This window comes from Mytilus edulis, chromosome 6 (assembly GCF_963676685.1).
Source record: "Mytilus edulis chromosome 6, xbMytEdul2.2, whole genome shotgun sequence".
NCBI classification, from domain to species: Eukaryota; Metazoa; Mollusca; class Bivalvia; order Mytilida; family Mytilidae; genus Mytilus; species Mytilus edulis.
The window spans coordinates 3,865,870-3,886,376 of NC_092349.1; the positions used below are offsets into that span (position 1 = coordinate 3,865,870).

General features: G+C 31.4%; 2 protein-coding genes across 3 annotated transcripts in view; one reads left to right on the top strand and one right to left on the bottom strand.

The window, feature by feature from the left end:
* Positions 1 to 1,947: 1,947 nt before the first annotated feature.
* On the bottom strand, positions 1,948 to 10,069 carry LOC139525950 (uncharacterized). Its single transcript, XM_071321147.1, has 6 exons — positions 9,906 to 10,069; positions 6,000 to 6,063; positions 4,584 to 4,676; positions 4,204 to 4,262; positions 3,656 to 3,761; positions 1,948 to 2,185 (listed from the first exon to the last, which is right to left on the bottom strand). The coding sequence occupies exons 1-6, from the start codon at positions 10,018 to 10,020 to the stop codon at positions 1,957 to 1,959; spliced, it is 666 nt and encodes a 221-aa protein (XP_071177248.1). The 5' UTR covers positions 10,021 to 10,069; the 3' UTR covers positions 1,948 to 1,956.
* Positions 10,070 to 10,261: 192 nt separating this feature from the next.
* Positions 10,262 to 20,507, top strand: part of LOC139526973 (ATPase MORC2-like) — a 53,824-nt gene continuing 43,578 nt past the window's right edge. Inside the window, exons 1-8 of one of the 2 annotated variants that reach the window (XM_071322170.1) lie at positions 10,262 to 10,778; positions 13,797 to 13,850; positions 15,714 to 15,748; positions 16,484 to 16,552; positions 17,375 to 17,465; positions 17,857 to 17,965; positions 18,980 to 19,042; positions 19,955 to 20,172. In XM_071322170.1, the coding sequence (XP_071178271.1) occupies positions 10,711 to 10,778; positions 13,797 to 13,850; positions 15,714 to 15,748; positions 16,484 to 16,552; positions 17,375 to 17,465; positions 17,857 to 17,965; positions 18,980 to 19,042; positions 19,955 to 20,172 (707 nt within the window). In that variant the 5' untranslated portion in view covers positions 10,262 to 10,710. The remainder of the gene's footprint in view (positions 10,779 to 13,796; positions 13,851 to 15,713; positions 15,749 to 16,483; positions 16,553 to 17,374; positions 17,466 to 17,856; positions 17,966 to 18,979; positions 19,043 to 19,954; positions 20,173 to 20,507) is intronic. The other variant, XM_071322169.1, reaches the window with a different exon arrangement.

Below are 20,507 nucleotides of genomic sequence, written 5' to 3' on the forward strand. Positions count from 1 at the left end.
ATGTCTGTGTCATTTTGGTCTTTTGTGGATAGTTGTCTCATTGGCAATCATACCACATCTTCTTTTTTATATTGCCATGTTCTCTGGGTATCAAAGAATCATTGAAACAATTCTTGAGACATCTGTGTATAAGAAATGTTGTGAGGCTTACTTTCTGCATCTTACGTCCATACCCTATTTTCCAGTAGAAGTCCCACTTTCATTACAAAAAGATTATTAATTTGTCTTTGCCTAGAACATAAATAAAATGTTTGCCTTTGCATGTTAAGCAAACAGCAATCAACCAATAAGGTCATTCATGGATCTTCTTTGTTCCTTTTAGACAAAGTTAATTTTTTTCTAAGCTATGGAACTTTTTGTCCAGAATATAAGACCAAGCTAATGATTCCAATACATCACATTAAGCATTGACAAATAAAAAAAAATCTTTAAAAGAATACTGATATCTAAAATTACTGAAGCAACCAGAGATGGCCAATGTGACAGAAATTTAGATTTGTTTTGTCACATTTAGAAAATTACATTTACACATTTAATGCATACATGGAGATTTTCTTGATTTATCTTCATCAGGATGGCTCAAGATTAAGAAAGGAGTAGGTCCGGTAAGGGCCGATATTGGCCTCAAATTTCAAGTTCATCTAAAGAAAGATTTTGGACACTTTTTAAACACTTAAGTGTCTATTTCAATTGATTCAATTAGTTTATGTGAAAGATTTTAACTGATTAAGTTATTAAAAATGCTCCGATTCAAGCTTAAATATGAAAAATATATCAAATATGCCAAAAAACGTCACTTTTCAGATGGTTTTTGTCAAAAATGAAAGTGGCCGCATCCGTGTTCATCCTCAACCTTTATATATGTTATGAATAATCATAAAATACAACTTACATTTCAATATTATGGATGAACACGAATGCGGCCACTTTCATTTAAGACGGAAACCGACTAAAATTTAACTAAAATGCTTAAATTGTGAAGATTTTAGCAATTTAGCATGACTTAATGATGCTAGTACCCGATATATATGCATTGTATTGTCAAAAACAGCCCATATTTATGTAGCAGAATCATTCTACTTTCCAGTAAATATCTCAAAGATTACCTTTTCATAATTTTGTAAAACTGCTTTATTTTGGGGCCAAAAAGCGGTCTTACTGAACCTACTCCTTTACAAGGCCAAGGGTATCAATGCCTGAAATAGTTAGGAGTTAATATCAACAAAATTTTGGCTGAAGGGGTTAGCAACTTTAGTTTCTAAATAATGTCTTACCTACATGTACCATATGCAAGCAAAGGTCTAAACGTCCGATCAACATATGAGCAAATTGTCAAAATCAAATTTGCCCTCCATTATTCAATCTGAAACTGTTTTCAATATTTTTGACAGCAAGTTATAATTTATTAAAGACCAAAACTATTTGAAACAAACATGAAAATTTTCAATATCATTTTGACCTCTATTTTGTAGTCAGAAACAACAAATGAGTATTTAAAAAAGATTGGTTAACAGTTTCAAAGTCATTGCAGGTAAAATATACGACCTCATATTTCTTTACAAATGAGTTTTACTGTGCATATTGCTGTCACAGTGGTGTTTCTTTATTCTACATTGACTAGAAGTATAGGGGGACGGTTGAGGTCTTGCAAATCATGTTTAACACCACCACATTTTCGACCCTGTTCCAAGTCAGGAGCCTCTGGTCTTTGTTATTTTTTGTTTTTTTTTAATTTTAGTTAATTTGTATGTTTTGGAGTTTATTGTGAACTAGTACACGTTTTGTTTAGAGGCCAGTTGGGTGCAGGATTTTCTCCCTGTGTTTTGCTGCCATTTGGTAAGGTTGTTGTCTCTTTGACACATTCCCCATTTCCATTCTCAATTTTAGACCACCAAACACACAACAAGCTACTGAGATTACAGGCAACAATACAGGACATAAAAAGTATTTATAATCCTATGAAACTTTTATTTCTTCCTTTTGTTTTGTCTTTTTCTTCTTCTTCTTTTTCACAGTATTGTTTTTACTATTTTCATTTAATTTGTTTATTTCTTTGATGTCTTTTTCAGATGAGATAGCTGCTATCAGCTTTTGTTCACAATTCTGGTTACTGTCTGTTGAATGACTTTGTTTTATTATAAAATCATGAGAAACTGCAGCCTCAGCAAGCCTTTCATCTTCTGAACTGTAAAAGTAAAAAATGAATATATCAAATTAATGCAAAACAATTGACTATGATAGACAATAAAACACAACTATCCCTTTACCTTAATATAACTTCAAAAAAGTATAACAGGACAGCATTTTGCAGTATATCTTCAAATCAGGATAAAATTTTAAAATCTTGGTTTTAACTACTGTAAATTCAGAAATAATTGCATGCATTTATTATTGCGATTTTGTCATGTTGGACTTCAATGCAATTTTATTTTTTGTGATATTGAGAATAATCCTGTTTAATTCATATAAAAATTTCAAAATGCGAGTTTAAATTATTGCAATTATAACCCTGTCACATTTTTCGCAATCATAAAAACATCCGAATAATTTCTGAATTTACAGTAAGTCATAGCAATCAGCAGTTCATTAAGGATTGATGGATTGAGTAATGATGAAATTGAAAACCTTGTAGCATCATTACTGTTATGTATGCTACCTGATAAGCATGAAAGGAAAATCTTTTTACATATTGTAGCAAGTAGTGATTTTCGAAAAAAAAATATGCCTAGGTTTCCGAGGAGATAAAATCTGGAAATAAATACAGAATCAAGAGTTGCCTCTATAGTAGGTGGGACATAAAAAAAAAGTTTTTTTAATCTGATTTGAAATTTAAATTGGTTAAAGAGTTTTCTATTAGATGTTGGATTGCTATAGGAACTACAATGATCCAAATGATTTATGGTTAATTAATGTACACACAACTGATCAGTATAAAACAATGAATAAGGTTAACTATCCTTCATAGTTGAAAATGATTGTGCCTTATAACTTGATATTTTTATGTAGCATCCTACATTATTTCTTTATCCCTGTCTTAATATGTTACAACTTAAATAAGACGATGACAACAATGATTAGCTAAACAGAAGGTATAATTTTACTTTCACAAGACAAATCCACAACATTATGTAGGTTCAGGTAAGTAAGGTAAAGCCAAAACAAGATTCCATTAACAGAAATAAAAACTCAATAAAGGGAGATAACTTCTCAAGGGGATGATTGAATCCTACAGAGGGTCATCTTGTAATACTTCACAATGAGGCCTATCAATGGTCCAGATTACTTCAATAGAGGTCATGTCAAAAAACTTTATAAGTAAAAAAAAATTTCAAATCAAATATCTTCCTGCATTACAAAAAGGACCATAACTCTGAACAAAATCATCAAATAGGAAAAAATTTGAACGTGATCTGTAACTTGTCATGATAATACAATAAACCAAATATCAAATCAATATTTTCAAGCCTGAAGAAAAAAGTGTCGAAAACTGATTTGTCCGACTGAAGGATGGACAGATGGATGGACGGATGGATGGACAGACAGACAGACAGACATTTGTTGGTAGGGGACTGATTTAGGTCTTTCCCGAATCAATAAGGTCTTTCCCAACATCTGAGAAAGACCTTACTTATACAGCCTAGTTTTCTATACATACCTATTACTACTAGAACTAACAACCCTTTTCTTCTTTTGTTTTGGGATAAAGTTATCTTCTTGGTCTGTTACTAGACTTCTTGTTGATGATGAAAATAACTGTATTCCTGTTTAAACAAAATATGAAAAATTGATGTTAGGAACTTTTTCAGTGTTGTGTTTATTTTCTTATTTTGAAATGTTTTTAGTCTTCTAAAAAATCAGTTAGCAGCATTATTTCAGGGAAACCAAATTTCAGTGATTTTGCAGGTGTAGGTTAAACAATATTTCAAATGTTCAAACAAATAAAATTCTTTAGCTTTAGGCTTGAATCCAGACTTTACTAAAATCCTAAAATCAAATATCAATCAATGACCATGATGACTGTTTTTTTTTTTTAAAAACCTGACCACCCATAAATTTATCAAAGTCTAAAGAATATGCAATCACAATATTTAGGTAATTTCCTTGAGAGTTTTCCGTTTCTTCAAACTGATGATATTAGGAAAATCCCAAGTTATTTTCAGAATTATTCTGTATTAAAGATCTGTGCATTATTTCAAAACTCACCTGTATCAGTAATTTCTCCATTCAATTCATTCAATCTACTATCAGTTAATTCTATCTCTCTAAAACATCAAAATATAAAACATTCTGACATGGTTTAACAACAACAAAAATTTAACATCATACAGTAAATGTACAAAAAAAAAATCTGAATATTTTAATCTGGAACAGCTCAGCCCTTCCTTCCAGAGCACTTAATTTAAGCACCAGTATTTGTTTGGGTTTATATTTCTAAATCGTCAGATTTTATTTGATGTATTTTTATGAAGACTGTTGGTTTTCTTTTTGGTCATTGCATGCATTAAACTGATTTTTTTGTGAAAATTATACTTTGTTTTGTTTCTTTTCCCCTTTTTTTAAGGGAATTTCACATATTAACTTACTTATCGAGCTGTTCTGATAATTTTGACGCCACAAATTTTCTGACCCCTGGAGTAATTGAACCATTTTCTTCCTCTTTATCAACAAGAAATGGTCTGTAATAATTAAAATAAGATTATATAGTTCATGTAAATTGTTTTGGTGAATTCGTGTCACAAGTTTGCTACATGAATTGAATTTCAGTCTTCACTCTTAACCACAAGTCCTACACCATTGACTAGTAAAATTGCTTTCAGGCTTGTAAAATTCTTCTCTGCAAGCCAACAGAATTCAACAAACTATTCAAATAATTGAGCTTCTAACTTTTGGACTCAAGAGCCAAGCATCAAGGCTGCAATTTTACATTAAATGTGGCATCCATGAGTTGGACTGCCTTTACGCAAAAAATAGTTGAGTGTTTTAATGTCCAAAATGACAATATGACTTATTAAACCAGAAAGATACAAATTCAAGCTTCTTTTTGATGCAACATATATAAATATTGCTATATACAACATCAGGGGAGAAAAATTACAGAATTTATTTTATATTTACCTTGTGAAATTGTCAATTTTTACCTAGAAATCATGTTTGAAACCAATGTAATTATTATCAATAATTGTACTGTGAGCAGACATTCTTTTTTTGTTTTACTGCTATATATATAGACTTTTTTTACTGATGTGGTGTCAATGTATATATCAATCCTTTTTTTACTGATGTGGTGTCAATGTATATATCAATCCTTTTTTTACTGATGTGGTGTCAAAGTATATATCAATCCTTTTTTTTACTGATGTGGTGTCAATGTATATATCAATCCTTTTTTTACTGATGTGGTGTCAATGTATATATCAATCCTTTTTTTACTGATGTGGTGTCAATGTATATATCAATCCTTTTTTTACTGATGTGGTGTCAATATATATATATCAATCCTTTTTTTTGTTTACCTGCCAACAACAAAATTGACTAATGTTGGTTAAGGTCTCACAAACTCAGTATCATACTGACATAAAAATAAAAGAATCCCAACGTCCCAAGCATTTCTAATATTTCAAATGTCCAAGGGCCATTATTCCAATCAAAACTTACAAATATAAAAGTAAAAAAGAAAAGTAGGCTTGAAAGCCGTTACAATGAAATTAAATTGTCGACATAATAAATATTTCCAAGTGCCATACAACTCTTTTCAAAAATAAATAACAGTACTGATTTTCAAAATTTGCACAAGACAATCATGACAAAGCTAATATAAACCTTTAGAATAAGTTTGATAAACATTTTTCTAATCGTTAACTGTTTTGAACTTTTTTGTGGGAATTGACATTGTACAGGTAATTCTCTGGTATTGGATTGATATTGCATTATTGAGAAAAAAAAGAAAAAAAACAACATCCTGGCTTGCAGCCTATTATTGTTATCTATTTCATCATCACCTGTTAGATGGCAAAGTAGAGAATCTTCTTCCTTTCAAGTTTTCTTTCACAGGTAATTTAAGATCTACAAAATATATAATGTAAAACTTTTTTTATCATGTTTGTAATTAGTTTTAATAAAAAAGAAAGCATAAAAAAACACTTATACATACAACATTTACAAAGGCGTACATTCTCATCTCAAAAACAGTTTTTATTCATTTCCTTAGTATCAAACCTATTTATTTGGCCGACATAATTTAACAGAACTTTTTTCCTGAAATATTCTGCTACACCTAACGTTGCCTAAAAATAATTCAGAATCAAAAAATATTGAGGGTGTGATGAAAGTGTGCTGTATCCAGCTTTCAGACTGAACAACAAATTCTATTAAAGACCTGTAATACAGTCCTTAGTATGTCCTTAGTTAGGAACCTTGTCAATGGTAATCGTATACACTATTCAATCAAGAGTTTTGAAAAATGTTACAAAACTTAAGGAAGCTGGCTTGTCATGTTTTGGATTTTTTGTCAGATTTTCAGAATCCTCTGGTTTTATCCATTTGAATGCCTTGAAAAATTTTGCCCGGTGACCCCCATTTTTCTTTTAGTAAATCTTTTACATGCATAATGATAAGCCATCTGTAAAAGTCTTAAAAAAATTTAATTACTTTTTAACAGTTTTTGAGAACTTCAACTTGTCAATTATAAAGCTATGAAAAGTCAAAAGATAATATTTTCCCGCCAAAATTTCAACAGCTAATAGCACAAAAACAAGCACGGTGACCTATATTTTTTTTTTGCTCTTTGGATTCCTTTATTAATCACCTATAAATATAAACTAGTAATTTAAAAAGTTAATTACTTTGAAACTGAGAAGCGAACTCCCTTAAATCAGTTTGGAAGCAAAAATAAACCCATATATCTTCATTATCTTTTTTTTTATTTATTTGGAGAATTTGGTCCAGATGGTAAATCTTGTTTTCGCTTTTAACTTATTTATAAATCTTTTGTTGAATTAGTACAGTCTCTGTGATATATTTAAGGAATGACTGTAATATTTTTTCTGTCTATGAAGAAATAACATAAAAAATTTGGTGCACACTGAATAACACACATAGCGGGTTATTTAACAGTGTGCACCACATTTTTTATGTTATTTCGAATAGACAGAAAAAATATTACAGTCATTTCTTATAATTTAATTCTAAATTCCATTTTAAACCGTAGAAAACCATGAAAAAACGTTGATGACAGCACGGTCACATGACTTAATTATGTCTATGGGCTGATATCAAAATAACGTCAGCCAATCAGAAGATGCGTTACATCCAAAATTAAATTATTTGTTGATAGGTACAACATGAAATAACAATCAACTGATATGTCATATTGGTTAAAATACTCTTGTGATTCTTCAATCCTGTGATTCTTTAATCAGAGGTTTAAAAAAATATTATTAATAACCCTTATTTTTTAAAAGAAATTTTAAGTGATTCTCTTGAGAAATCAGTTGATTTTTTTAACATCATAAAGAAAATGTACATTTTGTCGTCATGTACAAAAAATATTAAAATTGAGAATGGAAATGGGGAATGTGCCAAAGAGACAACAACCTGACCATTGAAAAAAAAACAACAGCAGAAGGTCACCAACAGGTCTTCAATGTAGCGAGAAATTCCCGCAATGTTTACACAATTTTGAGAGATCTTTGATTGTCATGAAGGTCCAATAGGGCTCTCATTTAAGGCTTTTGTCATATTTGTTTTTCTTTTTTGTTTTTATGGTATTTATAACAAAATCAGAACGTTTGATTTATCGGTTGAATTGTTTTACATTTTGTGATGGTAGATTTAAAGACATTGGACTATAGTCATATAGTTACTGACTGAGTTAGATCTAGGATCCTAACAAATAAATCTGACTGTTAATACTAGTACTAGTGCATGGTATAGTCAAAATTGAAGAACTTTGTGAGCACACTCACATACCCTACGTCCTCACATTGTCAGTGGACTAACAAGATCTCACGAGTTTCCCAAGACCAAATCCTACAAAAAGTCAACTTTATTTTTTTCTTGTAGATATGCACATCAACATATATATATTATGTCCTTATTATGTTTAAAGTTATGACCAGTATATTGAGGCCAATAAGTTCAAAGGGGCATAACTTCTTGAAAAAAAATAATCATAATTCCTGACGATATACATGATATATATAAGCTGATATATGCAAAGTTCCATGAACTTCTGTTGTGTAGTTTCAGACAAGTTGGGATGATAAACTGTTGCAGTAGTATATTGTGGCCAATAAGTCATGTAAGTTCAAAAGGGCATAACTCCAAGAAAAAAAAATGAATAATAATTTCCTGTGGATATGTACATACAGCATGTACAGTTTACATAATATGTTCATATTATCTTCAATAGTTTCATGAAATACTGTTGTGTGGTTTAAGAGGAAGTGTGATGACAAACTGTTGAAGTAGTATAAAGAGATCATTAATTTCAAAGGGGAATAACTCCTAGAAAAACCAGATGCTCCGCAGGGCACAGCTTTATACTTAAACTAAAGTGTATATAGTCTTGTGTTTGTGCTGTGTTGTTGGGTGTCTAAGTTTAACTCGTACACGGAACGACAAATGCCAAGTATACTCTTTAACAGGGTTACCCTAAAAATCTCTGGTAGAGTGATTAAGGGAATCCTGGTCACATAAATAAATAAATGGATCCTGGTATAGTCTGAACGAAGTCTTGCAAGTTAACATAAACACAAAGTCGATTAAAAGTTCAATACTGTATTATTCAAAAATCCAAACTATATGTAACAGTAATACAAGTTTACAACATCTTAACTGCAGGCTCAACAATACGGTGGTATAATCATCAATCGCAAGTACACACCTCTCGTACACAAAATCATCTCCCCTCCTCGTATATCGTATCTTGTCTCTCTTCTCACTATCTATTTCTCTCTTTTATGCTACTCTAGTAACCTGATTACAATATGGTTAAATGACTCTGAATAAAGAAATATTTTACAGGAGCTATATAACAGGAGCCCGGAGCTAAGGTCAACCGAAACTGAGGTCAACCGAGACACCTGTATAAACAAAGAAACGGAGCACCAGCTGATTAACATGATTGATTTGACATTTAACAAGTACAATCTGATTGAAGGCGATAAAATCTGATTGTAAGGAATTACTTTAAAATGGTTAATGAGAATAATTAATCTAAATTATACCATGATAATAAAATCCAATGATGCATGTAATAAACAAAAAACGCTACATATAATTATATATATTATGGGGACGAAGTCCCCAATTACGGTAGAAAAATCAATAAAAAAAAAAAAAAAAAAAAAAAAAAAATCGGGAAAAATTTCCCGAATTTTTCATTCTACTAATGAACTCAAAATCGTTAACTTTTTTTTTCAGATCTACTTCCTGTTCCGGTTTTCTCCGCTTTTGCGCAGATATCTGTCTTGTTTGCATGAGACTTTGAAAAAATTTATATTTATCAGTCTAGTAAAATATAAGATTGGATCTCAATACAAATTCCATTTTAATAATTGTTTGATATGAAAAAACGTTACCTGATGAAAGCGTTTCTTTTGTTTACATCAAATATGACGTCATAACTTAAAGAACGTCACAGCTAATTCCCTAACAACAGAATCAAAATCGGGAACGTTACGTACGGTATTTCGGTTTCTTTTATCAACGTGATTGAATTTAAAAAATAATACATACAGACTTTGTCCCCATTCACAGGTTATGCCTGCCTCATATTATTATAAAGGTATACAATGTATATGAAGTTATAGTACTACATGTCTTCATATAGTCATAGAAGTGCTGTATCAAAAATTCTGAGTCAATCAGAGAGGGTTTTTGAATGTTTCTTTGGCTAAAAATACCTGTTTGGTTAATCAGTACATGTTTGGATGTGCTTTGTGGGATGACATTTACTACAGCTTCTAGTAACCGAGATTTTTCTTCAATATCTTCTTCTGAACTATCTGAATCAGACATGCTGTTTACATTCTCTTATTTTATCATTCAAGTATGCTAAAATTTAGAGGATATTCCGAAATTATAACTCTTTAAAAAAAGAAAACGAAATTGAGATCAAAATGTTTACTGAAATTCATATTATATAGTTATTATTGTAGTTGATAAATACTATGAAATTTATTAAAAAAAAATATTGAAACAATTTTTGCATTGATACAAAATTAACATATTGTTTTATTATTCGTTTTGTATAAAAATTATATAAATTTTGTTTTTTTTGTTTTTAAAACTGCAATCGTGCTAATTTATTATAATTCATCTATTAAATGGCACAAAATCTGATCATTAGTAAATCTGGTCAACGTATATAAGCTGTATGAACTTACAAAAACGTTAGAAAACAGTTAAAAAATGTAAACAAACAAATCGGAAAGCACGGATGTACGCGTGCGCAATGGGACAGGAAGCTGGAATGCGATAACTGCATGAGGCCGATTTTGACAAAAAAAATCCCAAAACTCTACTAAAATAAGGAATAACATGTCATTAAACAACGTGAATAATGATTTTTAAAGTTTGGGCCTTCAATCTTCAAACATTTCACTGATATTGCAACATGGACTTCATCATAATTTTACCGTTTCACACTTGAATTGTCGTCGTCCCGCCAACATCAGCAGCAGAAGCAGTTGACGCTCTAAGTTAAATATGTCGCAAGAAGAATATACGTCTCTGAGTAGAGCTCAGCTTAGCTTTGATTATCTACATACTAATTCGTAAGTACACATATATTTGGAGAGTTACATGTCATGAAATTATTACTGATGCAATTATTGTTATCTTCATCTTTGACTTTGTATACAAATTACAATTTATAATTTATAGAACTTAATAAACTAATCTTAATATGAGGCAAGCATAACCTGTGAATGGGGACGAAGTCTGTAGGATTTTTTTATAAATCAAACATGTTAAAAAGCGAAACGGAAATACCGTAACGTTTCCGATTTTGGTTCTGTTGTTAGGGATTTAGTGTGGCGTTACAACGTCATATTCAATGTAAACAAAGAACGTAACATTTCCGATTTTGGTTCTGTTGTTAGGGATTTTAGTTGTGACGTTATTTAAGTTATGACGTCATATTCAATGTAAACAAAGAAACGCTGTCATCAGGTAACGTTTTTTTTTTTTTTATAACAAACAATTTTTAAAAATGAATTATAGTCGCCGTCACGTAAAATTGGCACCCTGTTTTTTGTTAAAAATTTTTTAAATATCAGCCGCGTTTACTCAAGATGGTGTTTTTCTTTTAGCTGAAGTAAAATCCTGTCCAAATATCCACTACTGTCCTACCTTTTATTGTGTTTGCACTGTATAATCCTGACCTTCACATTTTTCAAGATTATTTACATTGTATAACCGCCATCTTGGTTTCTATGAGGGTCCCTTATTCCATAACATTCGTTACTCTCCGGTAATATCATTGTCATTGATGATACAATTTCCTGCGCTTTTTACGTAAAGATGACGAAAAGCTCCGAGAGACACAAGAAAATGGAGAGCACGTGGAACTCCACGGCAACACTTCCGGTAATAACAATGTCGGATTCCACCATACAAATTAATCTTGGATTATGTGAAGGTCAGGATTATACAGTGCAAACACAATAAAAGGTAGGACAGTAGTTGATTTTTGGAATGATATTTGATTCCGCTAATTGAAAAACATGATCTTCAGTAAACGCGGTCGATATTTAAGAAAATTTTGACAAAAAACATGGTGCCAATTTTACGTGACGGCGACTATAGTATTGAGCTCCTTTCTGAGACTGATATTAAATATATACATTTTATTTAAAGTCTCATACAAACAAGACCAGAAACGGAAGTAGATTTCTGCGCAGATCCGGAAATTCAAAAACGCGACAAAAAAAAATTGAACGATTTTGAGTTCATTAGTACAATATGAAAATATCGGGAAAATATGCGGTATGGGCTTTGCTCATTGTTGAAGGCCGTACGGTGACCTATAGTTGTTAATGTGTGTCATTTTGGTCTTTTGTGGATAGTTGTCTCATTGGCAATCATACCACATCTTCTTTTTTATATTCTTTAGCTCATTCAGTTAATTTGCTGCTTTGTTACACAAAAATCCTGGTGGAGTAAAATCATCATTTCACATTATGTCCTGAAACAAGATTCATATTACCACACCAATCTTCTCCCCAAGGACTTAAAGCATCATGGTAATGTGAAGCTGTTTACGACTATGTATTTTGCACATTAAGTAAGGGAAGTAATCCTGTCACACCTCCCCAACCTCAAGAGTCATACCACTAAGGAGTACAATTTGGCAGTGCTGTTTACTTGTTTTCGTCTTTGCTAAAAATGTTGCTGGACATGAAAAAATGTCACAAGATAAAACTAATTAACATTGGCCATAATGGTGAAGCACAGTGTGAACTATGGCTGTTTTAACCCAAAGAATTTCAATTTAATTTTATTATGGCATGTGATTTATTGATCACAGTAAAACTAGTATTAAGCTTTTAATTTTCTTTGTATTGAAGAAAGAAACAGCAATTTTGTTAAGACTGAAGAACAATGAAGAAATCAGAACAAAACTGGCTAAGAAATATGTCTTTTTAAGATGAAATAAACAGGGAGGGTTTAGATCTCAACAAACATGTTTAACCCCACTTTAATTTTGCGCCCTGTCTCAAGTCAGTAGCGTCTGACCTTTGTTAGTCTTGTATGATTTTTAATTTTAGTTTCTTGTGTATAATTCGGAGTTTAGTATTGCGTTCATTATCACTAAACTATCGCTGCATTGTAGACCCAGTGATGGCCTTCTGCTGTTGTCTGCTCTATGTCGGGTTGCTGTCTCTATGACACATTCCCCATTTCCATTCTCACTTTTATGATAAATATTGTAGAGTCAATTTAATTTAACGTGGTTTTTCTTTAAAATAAATGTTATCAAGGTATATTTAACCATTCAAAAGCATTACCAAATTGTTTAATAAAAATACCAGCTGGAAATCTACAAAGATATAAGAAGATGTGGTATGAGTGCTAACATAACCAATGAGACAACTCTCCATCCAATTCACAATTTGTAAAAGTATTTCAAAGAAAGGTCTTCAACAGGGAGCCTTGGCTCACACCAAACAGCAAGCTATAAAGGTCCACAAATATGACTTGTGTGAAACCATTCAAACAGGAAAACACACTAAAATATTTAAATAAAATGAGAAACACTTACGAACTACATCAACAAACAACTATTACTGAACATCAGGTATTTTTAATTCTGAAAAAGAAATTATGAATTTAAAAATATGAAAATGTCTTTGCTTCCTTGTAATATGGTTGCCCAAGAGACTCTTATCCACCCAAGACCAAATGACATAAATTGAAGTAGATGTAAAGCATTGTACAAACAAATGTTCTTTTGGTTGAAAAATTCTATTACTACATAGGTAAGGTGTTGGTCCTCGTGGAAGTGAACTAAAAACTATATATATGTTAAGAAACAACCTCCAGGACATATTTATTGACATTAAAAACATACAACTTACTGTTAATCAGAAATAGTATCTAGTGCAATACATGCAATAAATCAGTCGTAAAATTGAGAATGGAATTGGGGAATGAGTCAATAAGACAAAAAAACAACCAAATAGTGGAACAGCCCAAGACCACCAAGTAATTTGTTCAAAATAATTGGGTGTTATAAATTGGTTTAGACACGAATTATTTTTTTCACATTATTTTTCCATTTATTTTTACAGAACTACACATGAGTTTTTATTTGGTGCCCTTGCTGAATTGGTTGACAATAGCAGGTAAGTAACATAACTTAATTGAAGAAAAATATTGGCAGGGGTAGTAATAGCTGCTGAACTGTAGATCTTAAGTCCTAATGTTATTTTTTGACTATTTGCGAATGAAATTGCCGCAAATAGTAAAAAAATAACATTAGGACGTAAGAGCTACGGTTCTGCAGCAAGGTTAGAAATGGGAAGTGTAAATTTGACACCTTATCCTTTATCGAAAAAAGTCAGTAAGGTATTTCAAACACATTACTAAATACTATGAGAAATTATTCAGTTACATGTACATGGTTGTCATGATTATTTTGTAATTTAAATGGTGCACTTCCTCTTTAACAAGTGTTTTAATCATAATGTTCAGTTGTATTTATTTGAACAAAATAAATTTGCGTTCGAATATTGGTATCATGTCGTCTGTAATCGTCATCATCAGCGTCGTCCAGAGACACTTAGTTTCCGACAATAACTTTAAGTTAATGGATCTCTATGAAATTTAAACACAAGGTTTGAAACCACAAAAGTAAAGTTAGGATTGATTTTGGGGGCAATGGTTCCAACAGTTTAGGAACAAGGGGCTGAAAAGGGGTCAAAATAAGTATTTTTCCAGTTTCCAGACAATAACTTGTGTGTAAGTGTATGGACCTTTCTGAAATTGTACCTCAAGGTTCAATTCCAAAAAAGGAAAGTTGAACTTGATTTTGGGGGTTATGGCCAAAAACTACTTTTTTAATACTGTGTATAAATTCAAAATTGCTTATTTCTTGACCAATTTCAATGGAGTTTTATTCTTGAATTCTTGGGGTTCTTAAATATGCTGAATCTAACCGTGTGTTAAGTTTTTTATTTTAATCCCCATTTTCAAACTGGTCCACATGAGGTCCAAAGGGTCCAAAATTAAACTTTTTTTGAATTCATAAAAAATTGAAGTATTGAGGTTCTTTGATATGCTTAATTTAACCATGTATTTATATTTTTGGGCCCTGTTATCAAAATGGGCCACATTGAGGTCAAGAGGGTCCAAAATTAAAGTTTGTTTGAATTCAGCAAAAATTGAATTCTTGGGATTCTTTGATATGCTGAATCAATCCATGACCATATACAAATGTATTTAGATTTTGGATATTGGACCATTTTTAAGGTAAATATAAATTTTTAACCAGATTTTTGTGACAAAAATGTCGGTTATTGATTTGGGGATGTATGACAGTCGAGTGGTCGGGTGGGCGGCAACCAAATGATGTCCGTGCATTTACTCATGAACTGTTCAACCAAAGCTTTAAAAATTTTAATATGTTGTTACTGACAACAAAGTGAAGGTCAAGTTTAATAATGACGATTTTGACTTTTACCGTTCAGGAGTTATGGTTCTTGAAAGATTGAAAAATGGCGTTTCCATTCATGTTGTTGCATTTACATGTACTCATGAACCATTCGACCTAAGCTTTACAAATTTAAATATGTTGGTACTGATGACAATATGGAGGTCAAATTTGATATTGACGATTTTCACTTTCATGGTTCATCAGTTATGATATGATATGTGACTGCCTCTTGTTGAAGTTCATTAGACCACATTCATTCTGTGTCAGAAACCTATGCTTTGTCAACTATATAATCACAATCCAAGTTCAGAGTTGTATCAAGCTTGAATGTTGTGTTCATACTTGTCCAAACTCTTTAGGGTTCGACCTCGGTGGTCGTATAAAGCTGCGCCCTGAGGAGCATTTGGTTTGTGTTGAGCACACAATATTTGTCTGATTAAAATGACCAATCCTTATCATTTATTAATGTTTTAATTTGAAATCCAAGGTTTATGACAAGATGTCAACATTAACTTGACTTTATAACCAAACTAATTTCAATGTCTAATTTCAGAGATGCCAATGCAACAACAATCAACATTTTCACAGGTAAGTTCAAAAGGAAATCATCTGGTTAGAGGGGTACTGTACATTCACAAATTATTGCGATGTCTTTATTATTATGTAAAATGCCACGGCACAGGGTTAAAATAACTACAGTTTAAACTTGCATTTTGAAATTTTGTATATGAATTAAATAGGATTTTTCTCAATATCACAAAAATTTAAATCACATTTTAATAACAATATCGTAATATTAAATGCATGCAAAAAATTCTGAATTTACAAAATTAGATTCATGGAATGGCAGTTATTTAGCAAGGTTTCTGACAATACATCTGGTTAATAACTTGGAATAGTTGACAAGCAGGTGACTCCATCTGTTACATGCTATCAAATTTCCAGAAAATTTAATCATTGTTCAAAATTTTATATTTTATTGCTGATGACAAAATGATGATTATGTTTTGATATTGGGGATTTTTACCCTTGCTCTTCACATGTGGTATGATTGCCAATGAAACAACTCTACACGAGACCAAAATGACACAGAAATTACCAATTATAGGTAACTGTATGGCCTTCAACAATGAGCAAAGCCCATATCCCATATTCAGCTATAAAAGGCCCTGAAATAACATTGTAAAACAATTCAAATGAGAAAACAATCAGTTCAATGTTATACTTAAAAATTTATACATTTGCAAAATGAAAGGGATCTTTACCTTTCAGTGCTCACATGTACAAGTACTTATCTTTGCATGTGTATAATTTCTGTTTTAGTCCCAGATGAATCTCTCAGGGGAGGTTACCTGTTGTGTTTCCTTGACGATGGAAGTGGAATGGACCCAAGTAAGTAGATGTCTGAAGGAGATTGTACTGATCCTATGTCATTTATATGAATTATCAACCACCCACACTTATAACACTCTTATAACTCTTGGTAAATTAGAATATGAAAATTGTTTATAGTAAGTTTTAAAAATGTTTGGCTTTGCAACTTTTGTTAAGGCCAAAAAAATGTATGCCTGTTTACGGTTACCCGACCTACGCTATTTTTTAGCGCTGACCCTAAGTCTTTTTATTTCCATTGTAAAGTGAAAAATAAGCTGAACTTGTGTCAAAAGTGAAGTTAGTGTTTCCAATAATATGAATCCATTGCCTGATACATCTTAATGTTCACTATCATGAATATGACAGCTGTTTTAAGGAAATTCACTACCCGTGTGATGAAATAGACACTTGGCCGCCATTTTTTCAAAGAGGAATAATCCAATCATTAAAAATATGGGTAAACTTGGCCCATTATCAACTCGGACGACGATGAAACGCTACTGCATGACTCAAAATCATGACACAAAAAATAAAATGGAAATACCGACCTACCTACCCTATTTATTTTAAGTATGTAACCTTAAACAGACATATATTTTTTTTGGCCTAACTTTATCACGACCATTTATAGACATGCATGTCAGATATGGATATAACAGTATTTGATAAAATTAGAAACTAAGGAAATTTTCTGATGCAATGTAGCAAGTTTTTCTATTACATAGACGAGATTTAGCTTTGTCAGGATGGGTATATATAAGACTATTTTAAGTATGAGATTTAGCTTTGTCAAGATGGGTATATATAAGACTATTTTAAGTGGAAATATTTCATTTTTAGATGAAACAGCTGATATCATCACATTTGGAAGATCAACAAAAAGAGATGAAGAAAACTCACACATTGGCATGTATGGAAATGGTCTCAAATCGTAAGTAATCAATGAATACGTTAGTTCATTTAGCTTTCTATTTATTCAAGGTAGTATTTTTTGTCAATGCATATGGCATTTCAAGTTAACCTGTATTCAGAAAAGAGCTTTAAGTGGCAAAGATTGGATTTTTAAAATTTATTAACATTGTTCAAGTAAAAAATTCACTCCAATTTAAGATTGGATGGGAAATGTGTATATTTCAGTTAGAAGAGCAAAAACTATTGAAATATTTTCAACTTCCTGTTTGTGTTACCTTCATGCTATTTTATATTTATATATTCAGTGTAAAGATATCTGTTTGATATTTTAGTTGCATTTGTTTGCATTACTATTTTTCAAAATAACTCCTAGAAAAAAGAGAATTTCTGTTATATTTTTGTTATTTCAGAGGTTCAATGAGGATTGGTAATGACCTGATGGTATTTACCAAGAAGGACAAGGCAATGTCATGTTTGTTTTTGTCACGTACATTTCATGAGGAGGAAGGCATTGATGAGGTACAGTAGTTATTTAAAGTGACGATTTTTATGCCCCATTTATGGGCATTATGTTTTCTGGATTTGTGCGTCCGTCCGTTCATCTGTCTCTCCTGCTTCAGGTTTAAAGTGTTTGGTTGAGGTAGTTTTTTTTTATGAAGTTGAAGTCCAATGAACTTGAAACTTAGTATACATGCTCCCTATGATATGATCTTTCTAAGTTTAATGCCAAATTAGAGTTTTTTTTACCCATTTTCACATTCCACTGACATAGAAATTGATAGTGAGGATGGGGCATCTGTCTGCTAATGACACATTCTTGTTTTTCATTTAAAAAAAAGAAGACAGCTAATCACCAAGAATTCTGGACAATACTTATGAATGAGTACAACAACAACCCCGAACTTTTCCAAAAAACACATTCAAAGAATAAAACAATACATGATTGGGATAACTTGACTTAGTAGACTCAAAACATGTTGGAGAAAAATCAGTGTTATTTGTGCTCAAACCTCCCCATTGCCTTTCTAGACAATACGTTGTAAAAGTAAAATAACATAAATATAAAGATATATAGTTATTCATGGTTTACACTTTTATATAGATCTTTGTATTGGAATTTTGATAAGTCCTTTATCATATAACAATACAAGAGCTCATAGACTGTGCACATATGAATGCATACTGATAGAACTCTTATAATTTGTTGTTCCTAATAATTTGAGATATATATTTAACAGGTGATTGTTCCTCTGCCATCATTTGTTGTTCCTAGTAATTTGAGATATATATTTGACAGGTGATTGTTCCTCTGCCATCATTTGTTGTTCCTAGTAATTTGAAATATATATTTGACAGGTGATTGTTCCTCTGCCATCATTTGTTGTTCCTAGTAATTTGAGATATATATTTGACAGGTGATTGTTCCTCTACCATCATTTGTTGTTCCTAGTAATTTGAGATATATATTTGACAGGTGATTGTTCCTCTACCATCATTTGTTGTTCCTAGTAATTTGAGATATATATTTGACAGGTGATTGTTCCTCTGCCATCATTTGAAGTTAACAGTAGAAAACCTGTCAGCAAAGGCAAAAAGGTGAGTATGGAATGCAGAAAATATCAAAATGTGTCAATGCTCAGGCCAAATAAAAAGTATGTGTGGTTTCAGTTACATCTAAAAAAAAAGTTAGGGTAGGTAGGTAGGGATTTTTTTTTAATTTGTTTTTGTTTTACATTGAATCTATGGGAGCAAAATTCTGATTTTAACAGTGCTTAATGAAAAATGACAAAAAAATCTTTAGGGTAGGCTATTTTTAAGACGAAAAAGTAGGGACGGTAGGGTTACTGGAACCACACATATATTTTTATTTTGCCTCAGTTTAAAGTCAATAACTTTGATAAACTATTATCGTATAATATGTTTCTAGAATAATATTGTTTTTGTGAGTGAAATAAAAGATAAAATTACTTGTAAGTTGTAATGAAATAATATTATTACATTGGTTGCAATGAAATACATTGATTTCCCAGTGAAATAAAAACTGATAATTTCACATTTGAAATAAACGTGGTTATTGCACTCCTATGACGTCTTACAACAATAGTTGTTGGCAAGACATCGATAAAGACAAATCAAAACAAATTGTGAATGCGTAGAAAAAGATATAGTTCCTTAGGTTTTCTACTTTAGTCTTATAAAAAAAGCCATTTGCCTATGTAATAAAAAGAATAACTAATCAAAGAATTCAAAAATCAAAAAATATTCAACTCGTGACCGAACAACATTGATAATTAACTCATACGCTACCTGCATTCATGAATTAATGTGTTTTTCTGTCACTCGTTGAATATTTTTCTCTATTTGAATTCTTCGATTAGTTATTCTCTAAAGAATTTAAATAAAGTATCAATAACTAATCAGTTTTCTAAGTCAAGGTCACTTGTTAGCATAGAATAAAGGGTATATGATAATCTATAAACCTGATAAATATGTATTCATCTTTTGTAGCATGAAATTGAAATGGAACTAATCTATAAATATTCACCATTCCACAATGAGGCTGAATTCTTTGAACAGTTTGATAAAATTGAAAGTGAATCAGGGACACTTGTTATTATATACAATATGAAGCTATTGGACAATGGTTTACCAGAATTAGACGTACTAAGTGATCCGTGGGATATAATATCGGCACATCCTTCCGCTGAAGAGGATTCTGACGAAGGGTAATAAATTATCACGCTGAAACACAAACATACACACATTTTTTTTCAACTTTACACAAAACTGTAGATGATGTAAAAATGTGTAGCACTATGCCATGGTACTTTTTACTATAAATAACTTACTTAGTCCTTGCTATGCCTGAAAGACACAAAGGGCAATGACAAGACTTTTTACTATTTTGCTACTATAAATTCAGAAATTATTGCAAGGTTTATTATTAATGGGAATATTGCAACTGTGTGAGAATCTTAATAACAAGCTCTAGCATTTTGATATTTGACACTAATATCTGATGCAGATTAACAGAAAAGGCTATAATTTATCTCTCATTTTT

Excerpts from the sequence above, each read along its gene's own strand:
- LOC139525950 (XM_071321147.1), bottom strand. The coding sequence starts at position 10,020 with ATGTCTGATTCAGATAGTTCAGAAGAAGATATTGAAGAAAAATCTCGG. Across the intron at positions 6,064-9,905 it reads TGTACTGATTAACCAAACAG|ATCTTAAATTACCTGTGAAA; the intron begins GTATTTTTAGCC and ends TATATTTTGTAG. Across the intron at positions 4,677-5,999 it reads TCTACTTTGCCATCTAACAG|ACCATTTCTTGTTGATAAAG; the intron begins GTGATGATGAAA and ends TAATTATTACAG.